The following is a 23,224-nucleotide window of genomic DNA, read 5'->3' as shown; positions in this document are numbered from 1 at the left end:
CTTTTTTATATATGTATGATTCTTAAGAAACCTTGTCAGATAGGAGGGGCGTATGAGAGCAGGAACAATATCAAACATACGGGCCCTAGATACCTGTGTAATGAATGAATCTGTAGGATTTGGAATTGTTTGTCAGACTATGTCCCAGATGATGTGAAGAGTGACAAAAAGGAAAAACAAATCAATTTTATGGTTACGGCAGGTAGGATTCACACGCATTGAGAACTTTTCCCTGCTAGTTTAAAGCACATATGGCAACAGAGGAGCCTTTTAAATCTTACTGAAAACATCTACTCATTCTAAGAAGCATGTTGTTGTATGTGAGAGGCAAGGCATTAAGCATCCCTACTAGGGTGGAAGAGTCTTCCACAAGAAGAGGAAACCTTTCACCATTCCATCCCTGGGATATAGTCTACGTATAGTCTAAGTTTTAACAGAGGAAACAGGGAGCCGTGATGACAGGGAGGTCCCTGAAATGAGAGAAGCAAGCTTGGAGTAAGACAAAAGGGAGGGATGGGGAATGTGGAACTTGACAGAACCTTCCCATCTCTAAATGCATTTTTAAAAATTACACTCTACAAGCCAAAGGAGTCCGTCCTGTCTACCGGTTGAAATATTACCCCAGGTTGCTATTTTGCAACTTATAGATTCAGTGGACTCAGCTTCCAAAGAAAATAGGATTAGGCTGGTCAAGAAATATTGAATATTTGCCAAGTGGCATGGCCATGCTGTCCACTGGAGACAGATACACCATTGAAAGAGACAATAAAGCTCATGGTCAGCGCATGTCTGAGCCAAACTTCACTGCAGTTACCTTGCAGCTCCACCCCTATCTCTCCGCCCCCGGCCCAAAGGAACAAAGAGAGGCTTTCTTTCAAGGCTAACCCTAAAAAACAGATGATACAAATGAACTTATTTACAAAACAGAAACAGACTCACAGACTTAGAAAACAAACTTATGGTTACCAAAGGAGAAAGGTGGGGGGAGGGATAAATCGGGAGTTTGGGATTGACATATACACACTGCCATATATAAAATAGATAATCAACAAGGACCTACTGTATAGCACAGGGAACTCTACTCAATATTCTGTAATAACCTAAATGGGAAAAGAATTTGAAAAAGAATAGATGCATGTATATGTGTAACTGAATCACTTTGAGGTACACCTGAAACTAACACAACATTGTTACAACTGTACTCCAGTATTAAAAAAAAAAAAGAAAAAAAAAGCCAGCCATAGAGACTGTGGACCTCCAAGGGAAAGGACTCTTTAAGAACTTGGTAAATTCATTTGGGAGAAGAGGAGTAAGATTTTGAAATTTAAAAAAACGGGAGGGGGGAGTGTAAGCTGGGACGAAGTGAGAGAGTGGCATGGACATATATACACTACCAAACATAAAACAGATATAGCTAGTGGGAAGCAGCCACATAGCACAGGGAGATCAGCTCGGTGCTTTGTGACCACCTAGAGGGGTGGGATAGGGAGAGTGGGAAGGAGACGCAAGAGGGAGGAGATATGGGGATATATGTATATGTATAGCTGATACACTTTGTTACAAAGCAGAAACTAACACACCAGTGTAAAGCAATTATACTCCAATAAAGATGGTTTAAAAAAAACACAAAAAACGGGAGTGGGGAGAGAATAATTGGAGGAAATAAAAGAAACTTTTTTCTGTAAGGAACTAAAGGCACATTGTAGTGAAAGGGAAGATATGGAAACTGTAGAATTGGGACTAGTTATTCGAAAATGAAATGTACCGAATTGTTATTGCCTGTCCATTCTCATGTAAGTAGCGAATAGTCATTGCAGAGGTGGGCAGCTGATCTTTCATTTTCTTTTATCTCACTGACTTAAGCATTTTAATGAACAGTTAGAAAGATATTAGTATTTTGCAGTATTTCTAGAGACGTGCTATAAAAATATTTCTTCAATAATTCATATGAGCCCTTATTAAACTTCAAAGAACATTTTATTTGATGAAGTAACCCAGGAAATGTCCATCGCATTGTGGTGCAATAGTAGCACACTTAAATTCTTCAGTCTCTAAACCCACCAGTTCTGTCAAAACTAATGTTGAGATTGTGATGATGACAAGGGGCACCTTAAAACTAATGTTGGATGAATTACAACATGGGGCTTTGGGCTGGGTGAGGCACCAGGACTAGGGCTCCTGAGAGAGGCTGGAGAGCCAGTCTAGGAAGGGTCCTAACCTGGAAGCTAGAAGCTGAGGCCCAAGTGGTGCTGGGAGTGAAAAGCAAGATCCTTATCATAGATCAAAACAAGCCCAAGGGGCAACCAGGGCAGATGAGGTCAAGGTGAAGGAAAACTAGAAACCGTGTGGGGAGACAAGAACCAGGCACATCACTGTATCTCAAGGCAGGGAAGCAGAGAAAGATGAAGATGGGTCACAGATGATCAAAACCTGTGCCGGCGAGATTGGCCAGAAATGAGACCTCAGGAATGAAGCAGCCCGGGTTCTCCACAGGTATGAATGAAGAAAACCAAAACACCCCCCAGGGCAGGTCAGCTGAGGGAAAGAGGAACTGGGGAGTGTGAGCATCTTCTTAAAATGCTCAAAATGTTTCCAAGCAATGTTCAGCCCAGAGGCAGAACCACAGGCCACAAGTGTGCAGCTCCTGGACATTAAGTCTATCAAAAGTAGGCACGCTGACTTAAGTGCAAGGTCATATCCTAATCTGAAGGATTTAAGAAAATGTGAAGCGTAGTGTCTTTTAAAACCTAATGCACCCTTGAAAGTGTTAACTTGGACTGGAATTGCGTAGAACTCAAAATAAACATCTCTTTAAGTAGTATTTTATTACAGAATTTCAAGAAAGAAAGTATCGAAGTGTAAAGATAGAAGGCATTGATATTCATTCAAATCCTAGAGACAAGATGATTTTCTAATACCTACCTCTACTAAATCAAAACAATCTTTAATAGTTTCAGCCATCCCAGAGATCAATTCTGATAAAATATTTGGCATGCTATTAAGTGACTGGGTGTTGAAATCCTACTTCCTTTTCCTTTTCTTTCACAGAAGGAAAATATGGACTGTGCGTATCAAAAATCAGTGTCTCTAGGAAGTTGAGGGTTTGGGACAGTCTTCTTGGACACTCGATCCCAAATACATGGAAGGCAGCTATGAGAGTGGCCAAGGCTGTAATACAGTCATCCACCTTTGTGAGTCTTTTTCTAAATACAAAGAAAATTCACAGACATCCATGTTGAAAGGGTTCTTAACTTCTAACACGGGTGTGGACACTTGCACCTGAAAAAAAAAAGATTACAGTAGTCACCACCCCATGATGTGTAAACTAGCTAAATAATACAAGATGCCTCAATCTAACCATGATATTACAATATATGAGCTTTTTGCAATTTAGCATTATTTGTAAATATGACAAAACATAACTTCAAAATAGGCCACCATCCTGCTTCAAATAAATAATCATATAAAGATATGAAATCTCAAACCAGTGATCACTGAAATACCGCATACCTTCTCATTCACAATGACAAAAAGGCTGGGATCCTCCCCGAAAACATCTGGTAGGAGTAAACAGGTGGCTGTCATCTTCATATCTGTCAAAGCAAACAGGCTCACAGTCCAAGTAAAAATAAGCTCTTACCAATTGTTGTAAGTAAAGCCAGTATCAAAACATGTGGATTATTTTTTGTTACCTTCTACAGAGAACAAACTAGCCTTCTTAGATCAGTGTTTCCCTACCATTTTTTAAACCAACATCCCCTTCTAATAAACATTCAAGATCTCCTGTTCTACCCTCCAGATCACTGCCAGGAGAAGATAAGAGTTCTGTGTACTCTCTGTCCCTCAGCCAGGGTGATTTCATTGTACTCTACCTTGTGGCTTGTAAATTACCTTGTGTATGAAATTAACAGGTTACTAGTTTCCTAAATATAATTTTACAATATCAAGTGTACTTTTAAAATCTACACCTCAACTCCTCCTAGTTGAGAAATTCTTTTTTCTTTCCCACATGTTGTTTCACTGAATTCTACAAAGCATGGCTTTCCTAATTATCCTGAATTACACAGATAACTGAGACCAGATCACCCTATCCCTTAGGTTTACTAACGTTTCAACATGTCTTCATCTGTATGCTGTTTCATTTTTTCTTGCAATGCAATATTGATTGGATTGTCCACCAAAGAAAAAGAAGCCAGTATATTTTCTGAATAGGATTCCAAAATGTGCCTTGTTTTCTTATAAACATCTGTTCTTGTAAGAAGTTGGAATTCTCTGAACAGCTGAAAAAAGAAAAAGATCACAAGAAAAGCTAATGTATAGAATGTAAGGAAGTAAGTTACTCTTTAGAATTATATTAAGCTCTGAATGTTAGTTTATATACTAGATATTTGATTAGCTTTAGTGGAGAAGTATAAAGACTTAGGACGGAGGAGGAGAAAAGAATGAAAGCCTGAAGTGAACTGTCAGATTTCAGGAAGCAAACCTTGAAAAATTCCTGACCATGGTATCCTAAAGGGAAAAGAGCTTTAGAAACTCTGTAAGATCAGACAGAAATAAAGGGTGAAAACCAAAATGAGTCTAGGAGATCTGACTACAAGGTGAAAGCAAGAACAGTTTACCTGTGTGGAAACCCCTTTGCTCAAAACCACCTTTTCTTGCCACTGCCTAAGTTCTTCCCTGCGGAGAAGTCCACCACCACTGTCCGCCTCCCAACTTTTCTGACAGAGTGGCATTATAAGACTGTTCATCACCCACACTAGTAGGAATTATGTAATTATCACTTTCCTTAAAACACTATAAGGAACAGTTATATACTACCCATCATTTCCTGAGTATCTTGGTGGATCCTAAATTGCCCAAAGATTAGGTCCAAAAGTTAAGTTATTGGAAAACTGGCATTCACATTCTCATAAAGACATAGCGGCTCTGCTATCAGGCAACACTCAGTGGACGACTAATTTAGATTAATACCCTACAAAGAACCTCTCTCAGCAGGGAGATGTGAAGTGAGGCATGAGGAAGGTAAATATTGTCCACTTTCCTGGGCGCACAGCTCAGGAATTTTTTTTAACCTTTTTCAAAAAAAATTAATCTCAGGTCGACCTTAAAGTTGCAGAAAGAGTAAACAGAGCTCGCAACTTCCCCCAAGGCTAACCCCTCTGATCCATTTGAAAGTACGCTGTAGATATGATGCCCTCTTACCCCTTAATTCTTCGTTGCATATTATTATTCCTTGTACTTAGCTAGAAGTACAAGGATGCTCTCCTATATGACTACAGCATAACCATCAAAATCAGGAAAATCGAATCCATTCAAACTTGCCAGTTGTTGCAGTCATGCTCTTTATAAATCCAGAACATAATCCAGGAACACGTGAGATTTAGATATCATGTTTCTTTAGTCTCCTTCAATCTGAAGCAGCATCTTGGTTTTCTTAAATTCCCTGACATTTTTGAAAAGTAGAGGCCAATTACTTAGCAGAGCACCCTTCATTCTAGGTTTGTATGATGTTTCTTCATGAGTTATGAATTATGGCAAGAATGCTGGCACCCCTCCATCAGAAGGTGTTAACTGGTGCCATTATTGAAGATACTAACATCACTCGGTGAAGATGGAATCTGACGGGTTAATTAATATGTTATTAATTAACATATAGTTGTAAGTGTTTTAAGGGGGGTTTCCCTTGAGTTGATGTAAATATATTGTTTTTCCTGTCGTTCAGCCGTAAGATTTCACATCCACCAATGATTCTTGCCTGAATCAAGTATTACTATTGAATATGATAGTTGCCAAATAGTGATTTTCTAATTCCATAATTCTTTCTAAATTTATTGGCTTTCTACTCTACGCTGTAGCTTTCTCTTCTCCTACATTAATTTATTCGTTTATTTGTATCACTACAGAATAATAAACCCCTCTTTACTCAAATGATCATAACTCTAATCCTTTCATTATTTATATTAATGCTCAGATTGTCCAGACTCGGCCAGTAGGAGTTGACCCCTGAATCCTCTTGACATAGCCTCTTGGTCTTTGAGCGCTTCTTTAGTTTCTGGCACTACACAATATTTCAGGCTCATCTCGTATTTTTTCCGCCTCAGCCTTGGAGTCAGCTATTTCTCCAAAAGCCCCGGGTTCCTTTTAATGGAGAATGATATTTAAAAACTAAGATTTCAGCCCTTGATGTGCTCACTGCTTCACTGGTGTTCTAGGATTTCTTACAGAACAAAGCTAGGAAATACATATTTGTATATACATGCACACATACAGACATACATCTATCTGTTTAAATATCTATATATACGTATTAAAAACCATGAGTTCACACTGATACCTTCAATTCCAACCCAGCAACACAGGCCTTATTCCAACCTCCCTGCTTCCCATACATCCTCTCTCAACAGCGAAAACCTGGCTCCCATTATCCCCGATGTACTGATATTTACTTATTCGCCCAAATCTTCCCCAAACATCATGTAGCCAGACCCCCAGCCACGAATGGTCAGTCACAGAATGGCCAACCCAATATTTACTTATTTGCTCAAATCTTCCCCAAACCTCATGTGGCCAAACCCCCAGTCGTGAATGGTCAGTCACAGAATAGCCCCTCTCTCTACAACCCCAGGTTTTGTCCCAAAGGTTATTAACCTTAATCATTTTTCCTTTTCTATTCAGATTGGATCATTTCTATCTTCAAGTTCACAGACCCTCAGTTTGCATTTCCCAATAAGCATTTCCCTATCCAATGATGTTTTCATTTCAGATAAATGTTCTTTTCAGTTCTGAATTTCAATTCCATTCTCTGCTAAGATGCCCCGCAGTGATGCTGCATGGAATTCACTGGTTTTACCGTGTTCCCACCATCCTGAAGCAGCTGGCTTGATAGAACGGTGAAACGGCCTTTTGAAGACTTCGTTACAGCACCAGTTAGGTAGCAGTTCCTTGTAGGGCTGGGGAAAGGTTCTCCAGGAGCTGTATATGCGCTGAGTCAGAGCCCAATATATGGTGCTGTTTCTCTCGTAGCCAGAATTCACAGGTCCAGGTATCCAGGGATGGAAAATGGAGCGGCACCACTCACTATTACCCCTAGTGACCACTAGTAGGGAGTCTGGATTAAACTGTGTTCCTTTCAAGGGTGTTAAATTTTGTTGTGGCAGGCAATTAAATTTCTGGTTCTGTCAGACTTAATCTTATTGTTTGTTTGAATGAGTTTATTTCGGTTTATTTCGGTTTTTGTCCTTAGTTCTAGTCAATGGCCCCAACTCAAATCTAGGACATAAAATATGGACTTCCTGGAGTCTCAGATGGATGCCCAAGACTCTCAGCAAGGTCTTTCCACTCTGACTGTGCCGGAATTCTTATTTTTCAACACCGTGTCGCCTCTGCTTTCAGGTTGCCGTCCTGTGGCAGCCCCTCTTCGCAGCTTTGCGGGGTCTTGTCCTGTGCAGTCCAGCTCTCAGCCAAAGACCTCTGGGGGATCCCTCCATGGACTTCTGCCCTCCGTCTTTCCTCTAGTACCGTCTCTCGCAAATACCAGCTACTTCATCATTCCCAAACTCCCACCCCTAACTGTTCAACTCTGTGAGACCACCCTTCTGCTTGGCTTTCACCTTTTTGTGCCATGATCTAGAAAGTAACCCCAAGGAAGAAAACTGAGGCACATCCTGTATGTTCCCCTTTAATCAAGATCAGAGTCCTACGGATACAGAGAACAAACTAGTGGTTGCCAGAAAGAAGGGGATGGGGAATGGGTGAAATACATGAAGGGGACCAAGAGGTAAAAAATTACTAGTTATAAAATAAATAAGTCACAGGGATGTAAGGTACAACACAGGAAATATAGTCAATATAATTGTAATAACTTTCTATAATGCTTAATCTATAAAAATATCGAATCACTATGTTGTACACCTGAAACTAACATAATGTTGTAAGTCAACTATAATTCAATTAACTTATTAAAAATAATCAATTTCATAAAACAAACAAAAAAAAGAGCAGAGTCCTGCGATGCCTACTCTCCAATGCCTGGAAGCAGTTGCCTCATAGATATTTTTCCCAGTTTTATCCATGTTAATGATGGGAAGGTAGGTCCAGGACCAGTTTCTCCATCATGACCAAAAACAAAACTCAGATTCTCTTGTTTTCCTTTGAAACTTTTTATTAGCTGGTGATTCTCAGGCACTTCACTTAAGTTTTAAACAATGATTGTTGAAATAGTTTCTCAGTAATATGAAAACTATAGCATTTCAAAGGATTTACTGGAAATTTGAGGAATTATTTACATTTGTGTTTGGTATTTTCCCCTCTTCAACTTTTCTTTCTTGTCTTGTGCCACATCCACTAGGTCCCAGTAACAAATTCCTAGTTGATAATATTCTACTCTCATGAAGTACATTTTAAAAGTTTAAATTTTTAAATTTTCTGTTGAGAGAAAGTTTTTTGAGAGGAGGACGTTGATGAGTACAGGTGGTAATTGAGGGTCCTGGGACCAGCTTCTCACACTGGCTGCTGCTCTTCAACCAGCCTGCGTCCACAAGCTCCCTAAGCGCCAAGTGTTTTCACACTGGTAGTAGAAACAAGCAGGTGATGGGGGAGGTCTGAAGCAGAGGCAGCTGTCCTACTATAGGGATTGTTTGTTAACGACCTTGTAAGCAAGGTCAAACTTGCTTTTATTTTCAGAAGCGCCACAAGGATATTATGAATTGTTAATCCCAGCTAGCTACCCAAGGCTGAGTTAGGGACGTACTTCCTGAAGAAGCCTAAAATGTTTAATCCTTTTTTTTAACAACAATAAATAGGGCAACTTTATTCAGTAAGTACAGCCATTACCAAAACTATACCCCAATCCACATTTTGAATATAAAGGGTGAAATACCTGAGGGAATAGGAAGAAAAGACTTACAGATGCCACAATGGGAGACTTAAAGCAGGAGAGACACAGCCTTAGGTCTGAAATGTCTCTACTCTTCATTAGAGCTATAATGAACCCCAGATTTACTATCAATTATAGTTCTTTGAGAGGCCACTGAACCATAGCTCATCTGGTTTAATCACTAAAACTTTGTAGGCTGCAGTCCAGTGAAAACCTCAAAGGTTGCAACATCAGTGACCAGAGCAGCCTTACCAACCACTGTTGTAAGTGGGGAATGGGGAAAATACATGAAGGGGACCAAGAGTCCCCTTGGTTTGTGTCCCCCACCAAATGTTTGTGTCCCCCACCAAATTCATATGTTGAAACCTAGCAGTGTGATGGTATTAGGCGATGAGGTCTTTGGGAGGTGCTTAGGTCATGAGGGCAGAGTCCTCATAAATGGGGTTAGTGCCCTTATACAAAAGCCCCCAGAGAGCTAGCTTGCCCTTCAGCCATATGAAGTTACAGCTAAGAAGCACCATCCATGAACCAGAAAGTGGACTCTCACCAGACACTAAATCTGAAGGTACCTTGATCTTGAACTTCCCCGACTCCAGAACTGGGAGAAATAAATTTCAATTGTTTATAAGCTACTCAGTCAATGGTATTTTTGTTTACAGCAGCTAGATTGGACTAAGACACCAACCATCTACTAACTCATCCAGCATTCAAAAAAATCAATACTTCATTTGTATTTTACACACAGTACTCTGCTAGGCACTTTGGGAACTACTACAATGTTCAGAACATGCTCCTTACATTTAAAGACTTTATAGGCTATCAGTTTAACAGTTTTTCGCTTTAAAAGTATATTTTGTACGTGTGTCAATCTGGCATACTCTTCTAACAGCTAGAGGCTACCGTATATTACTGTTCCTAGCAACCCAAAGATTAAGGAGAAAGCAAGCAATAAATAAGGTAGGGTTGCTGAGAAAAAATTAAATAAAATAATCCATGTAAATAAAGCACTGAGAACATAGCTGCTATGTAGCAAACACTCAGATGTTTGCTATAGACATTATTATTAAAATAAAGCATGTAGGCAAATGCTTATTTCAGTTTCTTTTGGAAGAAGAAAAGCCTGTAAAACTTTTCATTTCCAGTTTGGTTGACTGCACCTACAGAATTCCTCCATGAAATGTATTCTCAGATAAAAACACTGAAGAGTCTTTCATTATATACTACAGCCAAAATTACACTAAAATTTTAACAGGACCCTTTAATGTCCACCTTAAATAAACTAAATGGCAGGGTGTCTGATTTACCCATAAACTTTGTATATTTTAAGACCACTTTATGAAATGATTTGGGATCATAAAGGAAATAGATTTTGAGTGATGTTGCATGCTAACAGTTATCTCATAAACTATCTTGTCTAAATGCATGCAAAGGGAAAATGTTGCTCACTGTCAAAATACCCCGAAGTAGTGGTGCCCCTGCCTCCACAATGTGTCCCGTGATGGAGAACTCTTCAAAGCTGAAGGCAGCCAGTGTGTGTTATCAGAAAATGATTCCAGAAATTTCTTCCAAATGGTCCTAGTCGTACCCCTTGGGCCTCGCGCGCTCTCCTGAGATTCGTAAGCACCATCTTGCCGCATAGTCCTGCTACCACTCCAAGAGGAAAGAGACAAAAATCAGTTTGGACATTATAATCAGACTATTATAAGCAAATAAAAATACCTGATAGGGGCACTTCAGGAAAGGAAACATTTTAAGAATGTCCTTGAGAGGTGTCCTGCTGCCCATCAACTTTCTCCTTATTTCCAAAGTCCGGCTCATCCTCTCATCAATCTCACGCCAGTCCTTTTCTGTTTTCACATATTCTTGCTGGAACCAGTTAATATGTTCATCTACATCATAATCTAAACCAACAGCTTCCTCCTACAAAATATTTTCAAAATATTAATATGTTTCAAGTGGCAGTTTAATGCTTCATGAAAACCTGAATTGTGGGCTGTTATGACACACTCAACGATTCACTCATGTGGTGAGCACTACTATGTAGCATTATGCTTGGCTTTGAATGTGGTTAACAAATGTCTTTGATGCTGTGAACAAATCAAAGAGTTAATTACTGACTCTGGAATTAGAATCTGTTCTCTTTTTTAAAATTTTTATTTAGTCATTTATTTAATTTTTGGCTGCATTGGGTCTTTGCTGCTGCACGCGGGTATTCTCTAGTTGCTGAGAGCAGGGGCTACTCTTTGTTGCGGTGGGTGGGCTTCTCATTGCGGTGGCTTCTCTTGCTGCGGACCACTGGCTTCTACGTGCACGGGCTTCAGTAGTTGTGGCACACGGGCTTCAGCAGTTGTGGCTTGCGAGCTCTAGAGCGCAGGCTCAGTAGTTGTGGTGCACGGGCTTAGTTGCTCCGCGGCATGTGGGATCTTCCCAGACCAGGGCTCGAACCCGTGTCCCCTGCATTGGCAGGTGGATTCTTAACCACTGCACCACCAGGGAAGTCCCATAATCTGTTCTCTTGACAGATCTAAGAGTTATTTCATTTCCTACATACCTTTTTACGTGGAAACCTAGATTACCCAGGATGTTCACACTGAATAGAAATGTCATTTATTCCTATGCATTTAAATTTTAGAAGACAAAATATTAAGCAGAGATAAAAGGTTTTAAATTAAGTTTTTGTTATTGTTATTGCTTGTATTTTTCCTTCTTAAATGCTTTTTTAGGGCTGCAGTACCATGCCATATAATCCAAATTCAAAATAATTATGGTGGGTATTTTGTGATGCTGAATCATGAAGCTGTCAATTATATTCGCTATGCATTTGGGTACACTGGATGGGGTGGGGTGGCTGAAAGTACCTCACATATTCTCATTAAAAATCTAAGGTAGGGACTCCCCTGGTGGCACAGTCGCACCTACTGCCCACGAGCCGCAACTACTGAAGCCCGTGCACCTAGAGCCCGTGCTCCACAACAAGAGAAGCCACCGCAATGAGAAGCCCATGCACGCAATGAAGAGTAGCCCCAGCTCACCGCGGCTAGAGAAAGCCCACGTGCAGCAAGACCCAATGAAGCCAAAAATTAATAAATAAATGTATTTTTTTTTAAAAATCTAAGATAATCAACAGGCTTTGAGAAGACAAGAAAATAATCTTCCTAGAAAAGTTAGTTGAGCGGACATTTGGCTGAACTACACTTGAATCAACAAGTTGACAAACTGTCTAGCTGACCAGAATGTGAGCAGATGTTACCTGTAAAAGATGGAAAAATGGTAAAGAGCCTAAAAGGCTCCTATATCAAGCCTTTTACAAGCATTTTAGGAAAGCGTCAGGTAGATCCACTATCTATGAACATAGGATGATTAGCAAGACATAGACCAAGTGAACAAATTCCTAGAAAAATGTACAAACAGACTAAAAAGAAATTCCTAGAACCTTACATAAATTTAATTAGAAGACAAAAGTCTTTCCACAAAGAAAATACCAAGACCTGAAGTTTTCATGGACAAATTCTACTAAACTTTCAAAACAGAGGGCATACCAAATTTACGCGAATTTTTTCAAGGAGTCGAAAAAAAAAAAGAAAATCTATGAAGAATTCCAACCCATTCTATGAAGCCTCTATGTCTACGACATTGATTCCCAAACCTGAAAGAACTGTATGAGAGAGGATAATTACAGGTCAATCTCATTCATGAACAAAGTTGCAAATATTAGGAACAAGGAACAACTAACTTGGATCTACCCCAGAAATGCAACATGGGTTTGACATTAGTAACTGGTCATGCTCCCTGCTAACTATGGTGTTCCCCAGAGAGTGTCATTTAACCCTCTAATTCCTCTAAGGGGGTATTTATCTGAGTTATCCGGTCTAAAAGCCACTAGCCACATATGGCTATGGAGCATTTGAACTGTGGCTAGACCAAATTAAGATGTGTGCTGGCAACACTGAATTTCAAAGACTTAGGATGCAAAGAAAGAATGTAAAACATCTCATTAACAATTTTTCATAATGATTACATGTTGAAATGATAATACTGGGTTAAGTAAGCTATACTCTTAATGTTATAATTCCGCCTGCTTCTTTTTACGTTTTTTAATGTGGCTAACTAGGAAACCTTAAATTATATCTGTGGTTTGTATTATATTTTTATTGAACAGTGCTGTGTTAGATGCTAGAGTTTTCTTCATACCAAATTCCAGTCATCCCTGTTTCCACTTCTATTGTCATCGGAAACGATGTTTCCCTGTGTAACTTGAACAGTCTCTTTCCTTAACATTCAGTCACGTGTCTTAGTCAATCAGCAGGGAAACTGCTTTGACTTTGCCCCGTGTTTCCAAGTGCACGGCTGACTTGTAAAACTTCACAGTATTAGCAAATGTGCCACCTGCTGATGGCAGTAATTGCATTATATCCAGAATGCAATTAACTGTGAACATTTTTCTTCAACTTTTGCTTCTTGCTCAGTTTTGCACCATGAGAGAAACATCTGTGGAAAAGGCTGCAAAAATGATTAGTATTTATACAATAAATCATTATGTCAGGTGCAGTAAGAAACAAACAGTAAATGCCCTAAAAGAAATTAAAAGAAACCTAGTGTTACGTCCTTAGCACTGACTAAGCAGCTTTTGCATGACTTTCAATTCCATTGTATCTGTAAGCCAAAGAAAGCTAACACACAAAACTGTTTCATGACTTTCAAAGTCACTGGGTACATATATACCCAATAAGTAGGAAAAGAAATGTTTTAAGAGAGAAATGAATTACAGTAGCCCCCTATTTATCTGCGGGGGATACGTTCCAAGAGCCCCAGTGGAAGCCTGAAACCACAGATGGCACCGAACCTTATATATACTATGTTTTTCCCTTAATACGTACCTATGATAAAGTTTAATTTATCAATTAGGCACAGTAAGAGATTAACAACAACAATAATAAAACAGAACAATTATAACAATACACTGTAATACAAGTTATGTGAATGTGGTCTCTCAACTTAAAACTTATAAATTGTTTATTTCTAGAACTTTCCATTTAATATTTTCAGAACACAGTCGACTGAAGGTAACTGAAACCCCAGAAAGTGAAACTGTGGATGTTGGGGGCGGGGGGCTACTGTATAAGTATAGTGTTAGTAATTTAACACCCGGCAGTTTGTTTATTTTTTTTATCTATTTATTTATTTAACAAAAGTCTGGAGGACTTTGGATGCAAGGACACCCCACAATCACTTATTAAATCCCTGTGTTCCTGTCCTAGATATAGCATAAGTTTAAAAAAAAAGCATAAATTAACCCCTCTACAGAAACTGCTGCAACATTCCCAGTATATGTTTGATAAGATATTTCACATCAGAATCGGGCAAAATATTGTGTTTTCTTCATGTTTCAGACTCTGAGAAAAGTCCGTAATACTCCATCACTTGATGAAGCCTGCCCTGGAACAGGAGAATCACTGAGGTGTGGATCCAAAGCCTGACGTGCTGTACTTGGAGCCGCTGGTATTACTCAGGACAGGCAAGATGCTGCTGCTCTATCTAAAAACCCCCGAACGTCAGAGCAACAGACGTTTATCACTCACGTGAACGTCCCTCTCAGGGCCCAGCTTCTCATCCTCTTCACCCAAGAAACTGGCTCCACCATCTAGAATATCAGTCATCATTGCAAAGGAAAGGGGAAAGATGGGGCACTGCATACTGGATCTTCGATGCGCTTGACACTTCTTCTCACATTCCATCGATCAGTCAGTCTCATGGCCACATCTCACTTCAAGGGAGTGGAGATGTACCAACATGCTGATTGTCTGGAGAAGATAAGCTCATGAAATTGGTGAGCAGCAACCATATCCACCTCTGCGTTTCTTACTATAGGAGAGCATAGCTCTCCTTATAGTTTTAGCCAATTTCAGACAGGGTTTTCTGGTAGCTATAGCCAAAACCATAATAATTGAACACTGGAACACCCAATTCTCAAACCAGCAATCAATTCCCTAGATGAATTCTATGTCTAGCAATAAATCCTTCAAATATGAAGGAGAGATTTAAGACATTCGCAGATAAATAAAAAGTGAGAGGATTGATCACTAGCAGATCTGCCCTACCAGAGATGCTAAAGATGGTCTTTCAAGCTAAAATGGAAGAACGTTGACTGTAACTCAAATCCACAAGAAAAAAACAGAGCACTGGTAAAGGTCACTACATAGGTAAGTACAAAAGACAGTATCAATGTATTTTCAGGTTGTAACTCCTTCTTTCTCCCATCTTGTTTTAAAAACAATTGCATGAAGCAAGAGTTATAAACTCTGTGTTGATGGGCATACAGGGTATAAAAGGAAGACAAGTGTAGTTATACAGGGGCAAAGTTTTTATATGCTGTTATAATTAAATGGATATTAATCCAAACTAGATTATTATAAATCAAGATGTTAGTTGTAATCCCCAGGGCCACCACTAAGGAAATAACTATGAATGTTTATTTACTAAAAGAAACAATAGGGAAATTAAATTAATACACTAGAAAATATTTACTTAACACAAAACAAGGCAGTAATTAAGGAATAAAGTAACAAGAAAAAGTTGACATATAGAAAACAAATAGCAGACATAAATCCTAACTTACCAGTAATCACATTAGATAACTGACAAAATGGATTTTAAAAAAATGATCTAAATATATACTGTCTACTAGAGACACACTTTAGATTCAAAGACATTAAGTAGATTGAAAGTAAAAAGATGGGGAAAGATATACCAGTAAGCAGTAACCGAGAGACAGAACAGCTATACTAATATGCAACAAAATAAATTTTAAGACAAAAATTGTTCCTAGAGACAAAGGAAGATATTTTATAATGGGAAGAGGGCCAATCCATTAGGAAGATATAACACTTATAAACTTATATACACCTAGCAACGGCATCCCCAAAGTCATGTGGCAAAAACTGATAGAATGGAAGGGAGAAAGAGACAATTCAGTAATAATAGTAGCTGGAGATTTTAATATGTCACTTTCAATAATGAATAGAGCCACTAAACAGATGGTAAACAAGGAACTGGAAGACTAGAGTGACTGCTATTCCTGGAGAAGACATGGATTGTAAGAACTTGAAGCTGGATGTAATAAATCATGCATGAAATGAAAACCTCCAAGAAGATGATATCAAAAGGAATTTTGAAGAAACTGATTGATAGGATTAAATTACTTACTTAAAACTCTTCACAAAAACCAAAATGTAGACTACATTAACTGATAAAGATAAAATAATCTGTGCACTTAAAGATCACATTAAAAACTGAGAGAACTTCATTGCAATTAGGAGAAAAAAAAAAAAAAGAAAGAGAGAAAAGCAAAAGCCCCTGTGGAAAATTCAAAGTCCTTCCTGTACTGCTTCAAGAAACCAAAATAAATGCTCACCAAAAACCCATGTCAGAGTTAACCTACTCCATAAAGACAGAGGAGAATCTTTTCAAAGTGGATGAAAAGTTCAGGCATAAATGTGAAGGACTGGACACATGAAAGATTCAAGCCAGGTTTTTATCCGAAAAATTTGAAAGAAGCAATGACTATTATTAAAGTCAGCTTATATCCCAAGAGTGAAAAGTTTACGGTAGTAAGTCGAAGCCTCTACTGGATGAAAGAAACCTCAATAACTTAAGAAAAGAAAATGCGTGCATTAGTCAAAAAGCATTAAAGACGAGTTTCAGCATTTCAAAGTATGTTTGCATCCTGATGTTTCAAATGGGGCATGGAGGGGGGGAGGGATAAATTAGGAGTTAGCAGAGGCCCAAAGGGACCACCAAGGAATCCTCTGGATGGAGAGATTTCCGAGAAATGATGTGCATGAGGCTGGGTGAGTGTGAAGATCGGGGTCCAGGGCCCTATGTCAACCGGCTGCCATCCCCACCCCACCCCAGGGTCAGGATGACAGGAGCAGGATGCCTCCCCAGGCCATCTCCATCCTGCCACAGCAGGCTCTCCACAAGGGCAAGACAGAGCTTATCCTGGTGCTCCTTGCCCTGGCAGATGCTCAGAACCTTCCTTTGGTCCTACCCTCCCACCTGAGCTCAGCACCCCTAGGCCAGGCTCTAGTTCTCCTATGAGAAGGCAGGTGCTACAAAGGAGTCCCAGGGTTGGTTCTTGAGACAAGGACCCCCTGTCCTTCCCCTTATTCCAGAAAATGAGGGTGAACCACCCCAGAAATGTCTGTACACTAAGTGCTAACTGATACTAAGTAATCAAATGTAATGTGACAATGGCATAAGAGTAGACTGAGAGACCAGTGGAATAAGGGACAGTGCCCAGAACACACCCAAGTCTTTTGGGGGAACTTAACATACAATAAAAGTACCACGTTAAACAAATCAAAAAAGGATGGATTGATTGTTTAGTAACTGGTGTTGTAAGAGCAACTCACCCTATGGATAGCCTTACTTAATAGCATATACAAAGACAGACTCCAGATGACTTAAAGATCTAAACATGAAAATGCAAACTATAAACTTAATAAGAGAAAGAGTAGGAGAATATCTCTGTGACTCAGGGCATGGGAAGGACTGCTTCCTACAAATTAACAAGAAAAAGATGCCAACCCATTAAAAACTGGGCAATGGATCTAAAGAGGTAATTTTCTAAAAGAAGAAACTCAAAAGTCTAACAAACACATGAAGAGATGCTCAGACTCATTAGTTATCAAGGGAAATGCAATCACAAGAATCAGATTGCACTTTATACCTATTAGACTTGGCAAAACTCACAGGGCTGGCTAGTGCCAAGCAATGGCAGGAAGACAAGGATATGCAGTATTATGGGAGTGAGACTAACAAAATCATTCTAGGAAGTAATTGGTCAGATTAACTACATGCGTGCCCTCTGCCCCATCAGTTCCACTTCTTGGTGGACAAGCCAAAGGAATAACACACAGGTGAGTCCATAACCAGACAGGTATAATGGCGTTCTCTGCAGTACAATCCGTTGAGGGGCTTGAGGCAAGGGCTTGTAATAATCGTTACAATCATGGGCTAGAAATATACATAGTAACATGAATGAGTCTTAAAGAGTGTCGGTGAAAAAGTGAAACACGAATGAGGTACAGAGTACCATTTTCACTGGGTCAAATATGTATAAACCCAAAATCATAGTACACATTTTAGAACACCTTACAAACAAAAAGATACAGATGAAACACAATAGAAGGATTGCTCAAGAGCAGAGGTGGGGAAGAGGGCAGAGAAGAACGAGCACAAAAAGAAGTGAATAGGGCTTCCCTGGTGGCGCAGTGGTTGAGAGTCCGCCTGCCGTTGCAGGGGACACGGGTTCGTGCCCCGGTCCGGGAGGATCCCACATGCCGCGGAGCGGCTGGGCCCATGAGCCATGGCCGCTGAGCCTGCGCGTCCGGAGCCTGTGCTCCGCAACGGGAGAGGCCACAACAGTGAGAGGCCCACGTACCACAAAAAAAAAAAGCGAATAGAACAAGAGAAAGGCCTGGCACAGAACAATGCCAGTAATGTGCCATGAGGTGAGGAGTTTGATTCACTCAACTTTAACACCTGAAGTTTTGCACAAAAATAATACAGTACAAAGTTAATTCCACTACTCTGCATGCAGCTCCATACAATTCCTGTAAGCTTTTAAAACCAGTGTGTCTTCATCATTTAAACAGGACAATGTTTTCAGCAACTTAAGAAATTACTCAGTTAAGATACAAATGAACTTATTAACAAGACAGAAATAGACTCACAGATAGAGAAAACAAACTTATGGTTACCAAAGGGGAAAGGGGGTGGGGGAGGTATAAATTAGGAGTTTAACAAATACACACTACTATATATAAAATAGGTAAACAAGGACCTACTGTATAGCACAGGGAACTATATTCAATAGCTTGTAATAAACTATAATGGAAAAGAAACTGAAAAAGAACATATATATATGTGTGTATATATATATAACAATCATTTTGCTGTACACCTGAAACACTGTAAATCAACTAACTATACTTCAATAAAAAAAGAAATTACTCAGTTAATTCTGTTTTGAGAATCTAATTATGTCTCCATTTATAAATACTAGAATAAGTATAATAAAAGGCAATTAAGCAAAGGAAACAGATTTATCAATTCACAGGGCTACAAGTTGCTTGGACCTAAAGCTAAAAGTCAGATGCATAAGAAGCAATGTCACTTATGTTGCATTTGACAGCATGATTTACAAGCAGCAGTGACATGAGGCCGTGAGGTTGGCAACAGATTTTTAAACATTGCATTTAAAACCAGTATTTTGTAGGACTGATCCAGAAACAGTCTGGTATTCTGACAAGTATAGCCATCTGCATACCATGGTTATAAGTTTTTTTAAGAGCAGAATATGAGGAACCCAGGCATTTTTAAGACTCACGGGTGGATGCTTTGATGCTGATGAAGCTTTGGGTTTTGTAGCACAGTTTAAGCAGTGCCACGCTGACCTTGGAGATTGAGGGAGGAGGAGGGTTGGGGACAAAAGATCTGTGACCTAGGCTCAAACTCACACAAATTCTGCAGCTGCTTGGTTATCTGCAGAAGCCCACGTGACAGGACTAAGAAACACACTGTCCTTCGCTGAGGCATCTACCATCAGTTCTTTGGTAAATTCCTTCCAACCACCAAAGGACAAACAACAGAAACAAAACAAATGAAAAATCTCTTCCTCTCCCTTACTCCTTCCCAAAACCTTCCTCCAGTTTAGCCAAACCCACTTCCCTGCCTTTGAGGGAACGGCCTGCCTCCTGGCTTCTTGCCTGCATCAATATTTTCCACCTCTACAGCACAGGAGATAACTCTTTTTCTATATTATGGAAATGCTGTGCCCAGTCAAGAAATTTTAAAAGATGTGAAAGTTGTCACAGTGTATCTTAATCCAACTACCTTTAATTTTCAGAAATCATAAAGACATTAAAAAGGAGCTATCAGAAATTCAAAATGAAGCCCAAAATAATTTAGGCAATTCATCTGAAGTCTAAAATCCCATGAGATAAGTGGTATATTCAATGGATTTGTCCCTCTACTCTTCTTAGTGTTTTTCCATTTGCTTAATCACCATGGAGGGTACAAAACACAGAAACACACTGTAATGTAATATTCTAGTGTAAAATTTTCTCCATCCTGTAAAGCTTTTGGCTTTACAGAACATGAGGTCATAAACAGGGATGCTACAGTGTTTAAAAGAATCAGCAATTTGTAGCTCCATTTGTAAGAGGGAGGAAAGTAAATCCTTACGAATTAGATTTGCTTGGCAGGAAAAATGTTGCCTCTTCAGATGTGAACAAGGACCTCTTTTTGCCCCAGTTGGCAGGAAGGTCAAAACTAAATTCTGTTGCAACTTAACTCATCTTGGGCCCTGGTACATTCAATCCCTGTTCTTTTTGTAGCAAAGACCCCTGCATGGGCCTTAGTAGGATTTAATTTAGAATTCTGGCACGTCTGCGAGACTCCAAGATAGGAACAACAAAAGGTGTAGTTACATGAAGAATTGAGGTGCTTTTGAGAAAGAACGGAAAGATGATTGTACAAACTGGGTCAGTGATGCTGTGTCAACATAGGAGAGGAGCTGCCATTTAGCCTGTGTCCCTCAGGGTGGCCTGTGACCCCCTGGGCTCACCCTTGCTGGGGATAAGTGCTACTTTTCCGATTTTACCATTCATCCATTCCAATGAATTTTGGTGGGACGTGCATCAATTTTGGTGGGATGTGGTGGGAAAGAAAGAAAACTGAATTTGTAAAATTTTAATTCATTTATAAAGGAACTCCATTTGTAGTATATGGAAAATCACATATTTTGAAAATATGCACAATATAATTATGTTCCTTTACAAAGTGGCTTTTTATCTTAAGAATATAAAACATATTTTAAAATGAACGTAATTCTATCTTATCATGATTTTAGTTTATAATTGGAATATTGCAGCTGAAGTTTCTATAAAATTACACTAAATTTAGGTAACTTTCATCTGTCTTGTCTTTTCATCAAAGAGCAGACATAAAATTATATTATCTTAACTGGCTGTCATTGAAAATCTCTTTGATTTTGTAATTATATATAAAATTATATAAAAAAACTATAATAAGGTATTTCTTTTTATGTATTTATTTGGATCTTTTAGTTGCAGCATGCGAACTCTTATCTGCGGCATGTGGGATCTAGTTCCTTGACCAGGGATTGAACCCGGGCCCCCCGCATTGGAGTGTGGAGTCTTAGCCACTGGACCACCAGGGATGTCCCAATAAGGTATTTCAAAATACTCCTTCATCTAAAATTTTTCTTACTTCTAATGTTGGGATGAACGGTTTACAAAATATGTTAAAAAATATTCCCGTCCCCTGGTGCTTGTAAGTAGTGATAATAAAATTGAGATGATCTGACAGGTTGCTCTATTAATATCAAATAACTATACCAGCTGAAGAAGAAAATAGAATATCTACACCAAGTACATTCACTAACATAAATGTGTCTGTAGTGAAAAATTATATTTACATATTCATGTTCGATTGATGTGAAAATAGATTTTGGGGAGGACATGAGATTTAGCTTCTATAACTTGATAGTTTGGACAGCCTTCCTAAGGAGCTCAATCTACTTTATTAGCAGGGGATATTTTTGTTTCTGAGAACACTTGGGGACTGTGAGGTAGATAAGGAATATTTATAGAATTTCAGATAATTAGGACCCACGTGAACAGTATGTACAGCAAACCCACTGCAGAGGGAGGAATCTCCAGGCCCTGCCTGGGGCCCTTTGCCTGTAGCTCCTCATGGCCGCCTCTGTACACAGCGAGAACAGTATGGGGTTTTGGACCCATGCATGTGGATTAGCTTCCACCCTGAAACCTTGAAACCAGAAGCAACTTGACCCCTACAATATGAGTATCAAAAACACTTTCTGTAGCAATAAGAACAGCAAGAATACAGGATACATTTTAGGATGAGAGGAAAAGAAATTATTCCAAGATCCAGAACTTTAGGGTTTCTCCAGGTTTTTTGAAGATCGTGAAAGAATAAACTTGCGATGTTCAATAACACTCTCTGCTCCGTTTTTGGAAGTCCTCTTTTGGAAATATTCTCATTCACAAAAACAAAACAGATTTTTTTTTTTTGGTTTCTGACCCACACCTCAAATTTTCACAAGGATACTTTATTTTAATTCTTTTAAATGCTAGTATTTATTATCCCTTAATCATCGACCAACCAATACATTGCCAGAACAATTAAAGATTCAATCTTACTTTTATCTGGACAATTTTAATTTCATCAAATCTTATATCAGCGAGAGATTTCCTTGTCTGGCCTCTTCGGTGTCCAAATTTACACTTATTTCTCATCACTTGTTCGTCATCTTCTATGGGTCTTCGAACATATTTAAAACGATCTTTGAGGGCTCGTTTCCATAAAAACTGTGTAAAATTATAAAACAGGGCAGTTAATTTTCAAAGAGATTGGAATAATCCTATATAAACAAAATCTTTGTCTACCACCTTTGGGCTTGAAATTATTTTCCCATTACAGTAATAGAAATAATATATCTATTCTTCTATTTATCCTCACAATAATCTTGTGATAACACTATAAATATATACATATATTGATATTTTGTATAGTACCTAGCTATATATGTGTATGTGTGTATGTGTGTAGTTATATACAATGTCATATAGCTAAATATACTAGCTCTTGGGTCTAGATTTCCTAATTCCTAAAATTGGATACCTTCCACTTTAGTGTCTCCACAATGCACTCCACTTTCCTGTTGGATTCTAGAAAAGAACGGATACTGGCTCATGCATGTGTGGACTGACACGCAGCCTGTGCAACAGAGGAGAGGAGGAGACGGTGCCATTTGGGGAACTGCCAAGAGCTGCGCATGGCGGGAACAGAGAGCTCAAGATGCGGAAGGGTAGAAGATGCAGGAAAGAGAGAAGTCAGCCCCATCCTGAAGGGCATGGTTACCCCAAAAAGAGCTTCAAGGTAATCTGGAACCAGATCCTTTCAAACCCCTCTCTGTGGACAGAGATGTTCTCTTCCAGAGCAATGGTTCTCAAACTTCCGCCTGAATCACAATTCTTGGAGGATCTGTTAAAACACAGGTTGCTGGGTCCTACCCTCAGAGCCTCTAATTCAGTAGGTCAGGGGCAGGGCTGAGGATCTGCATTTCTTCCAAGTTCCCGAGGGGCGATGCTGATGCTGCTTACCCAGACTCTAGAGATTCTGCTTCAGCAGGTCTGAGAGGAGCCCAGATGTCTGTATCCTTTAAAGCTTTGTAGAAAGTGGCTGCAGAGCTGGGTTAGGAAGTCCTCTTAGGCCACATTGAGTGGGAAGTGTGGATGG

The 23,224-nt window shown here is 39.3% G+C and overlaps 1 protein-coding gene across 1 annotated transcript in view; it reads right to left on the bottom strand.

Annotated features, from left to right (window-relative positions):
- Positions 1-2,998: 2,998 nt before the first annotated feature.
- SAMD3 (sterile alpha motif domain containing 3) overlaps positions 2,999-23,224 on the bottom strand; it is a 44,159-nt gene continuing 23,933 nt past the window's right edge. Inside the window, 6 exon segments of the mRNA XM_032651603.1 lie at positions 2,999-3,201; positions 3,204-3,279; positions 3,511-3,593; positions 4,109-4,280; positions 10,595-10,795; positions 22,126-22,293. Coding sequence (XP_032507494.1) covers positions 2,999-3,201; positions 3,204-3,279; positions 3,511-3,593; positions 4,109-4,280; positions 10,595-10,795; positions 22,126-22,293 — 903 coding nt within the window.

Source organism: Phocoena sinus, chromosome 12 (genome assembly GCF_008692025.1).
Source record: "Phocoena sinus isolate mPhoSin1 chromosome 12, mPhoSin1.pri, whole genome shotgun sequence".
Lineage (NCBI taxonomy): Eukaryota > Metazoa > Chordata > Mammalia > Artiodactyla > Phocoenidae > Phocoena > Phocoena sinus.
Note: the sequence above shows the minus strand (reverse complement) of the source record. Positions and strands in the feature narration are given on the sequence as shown.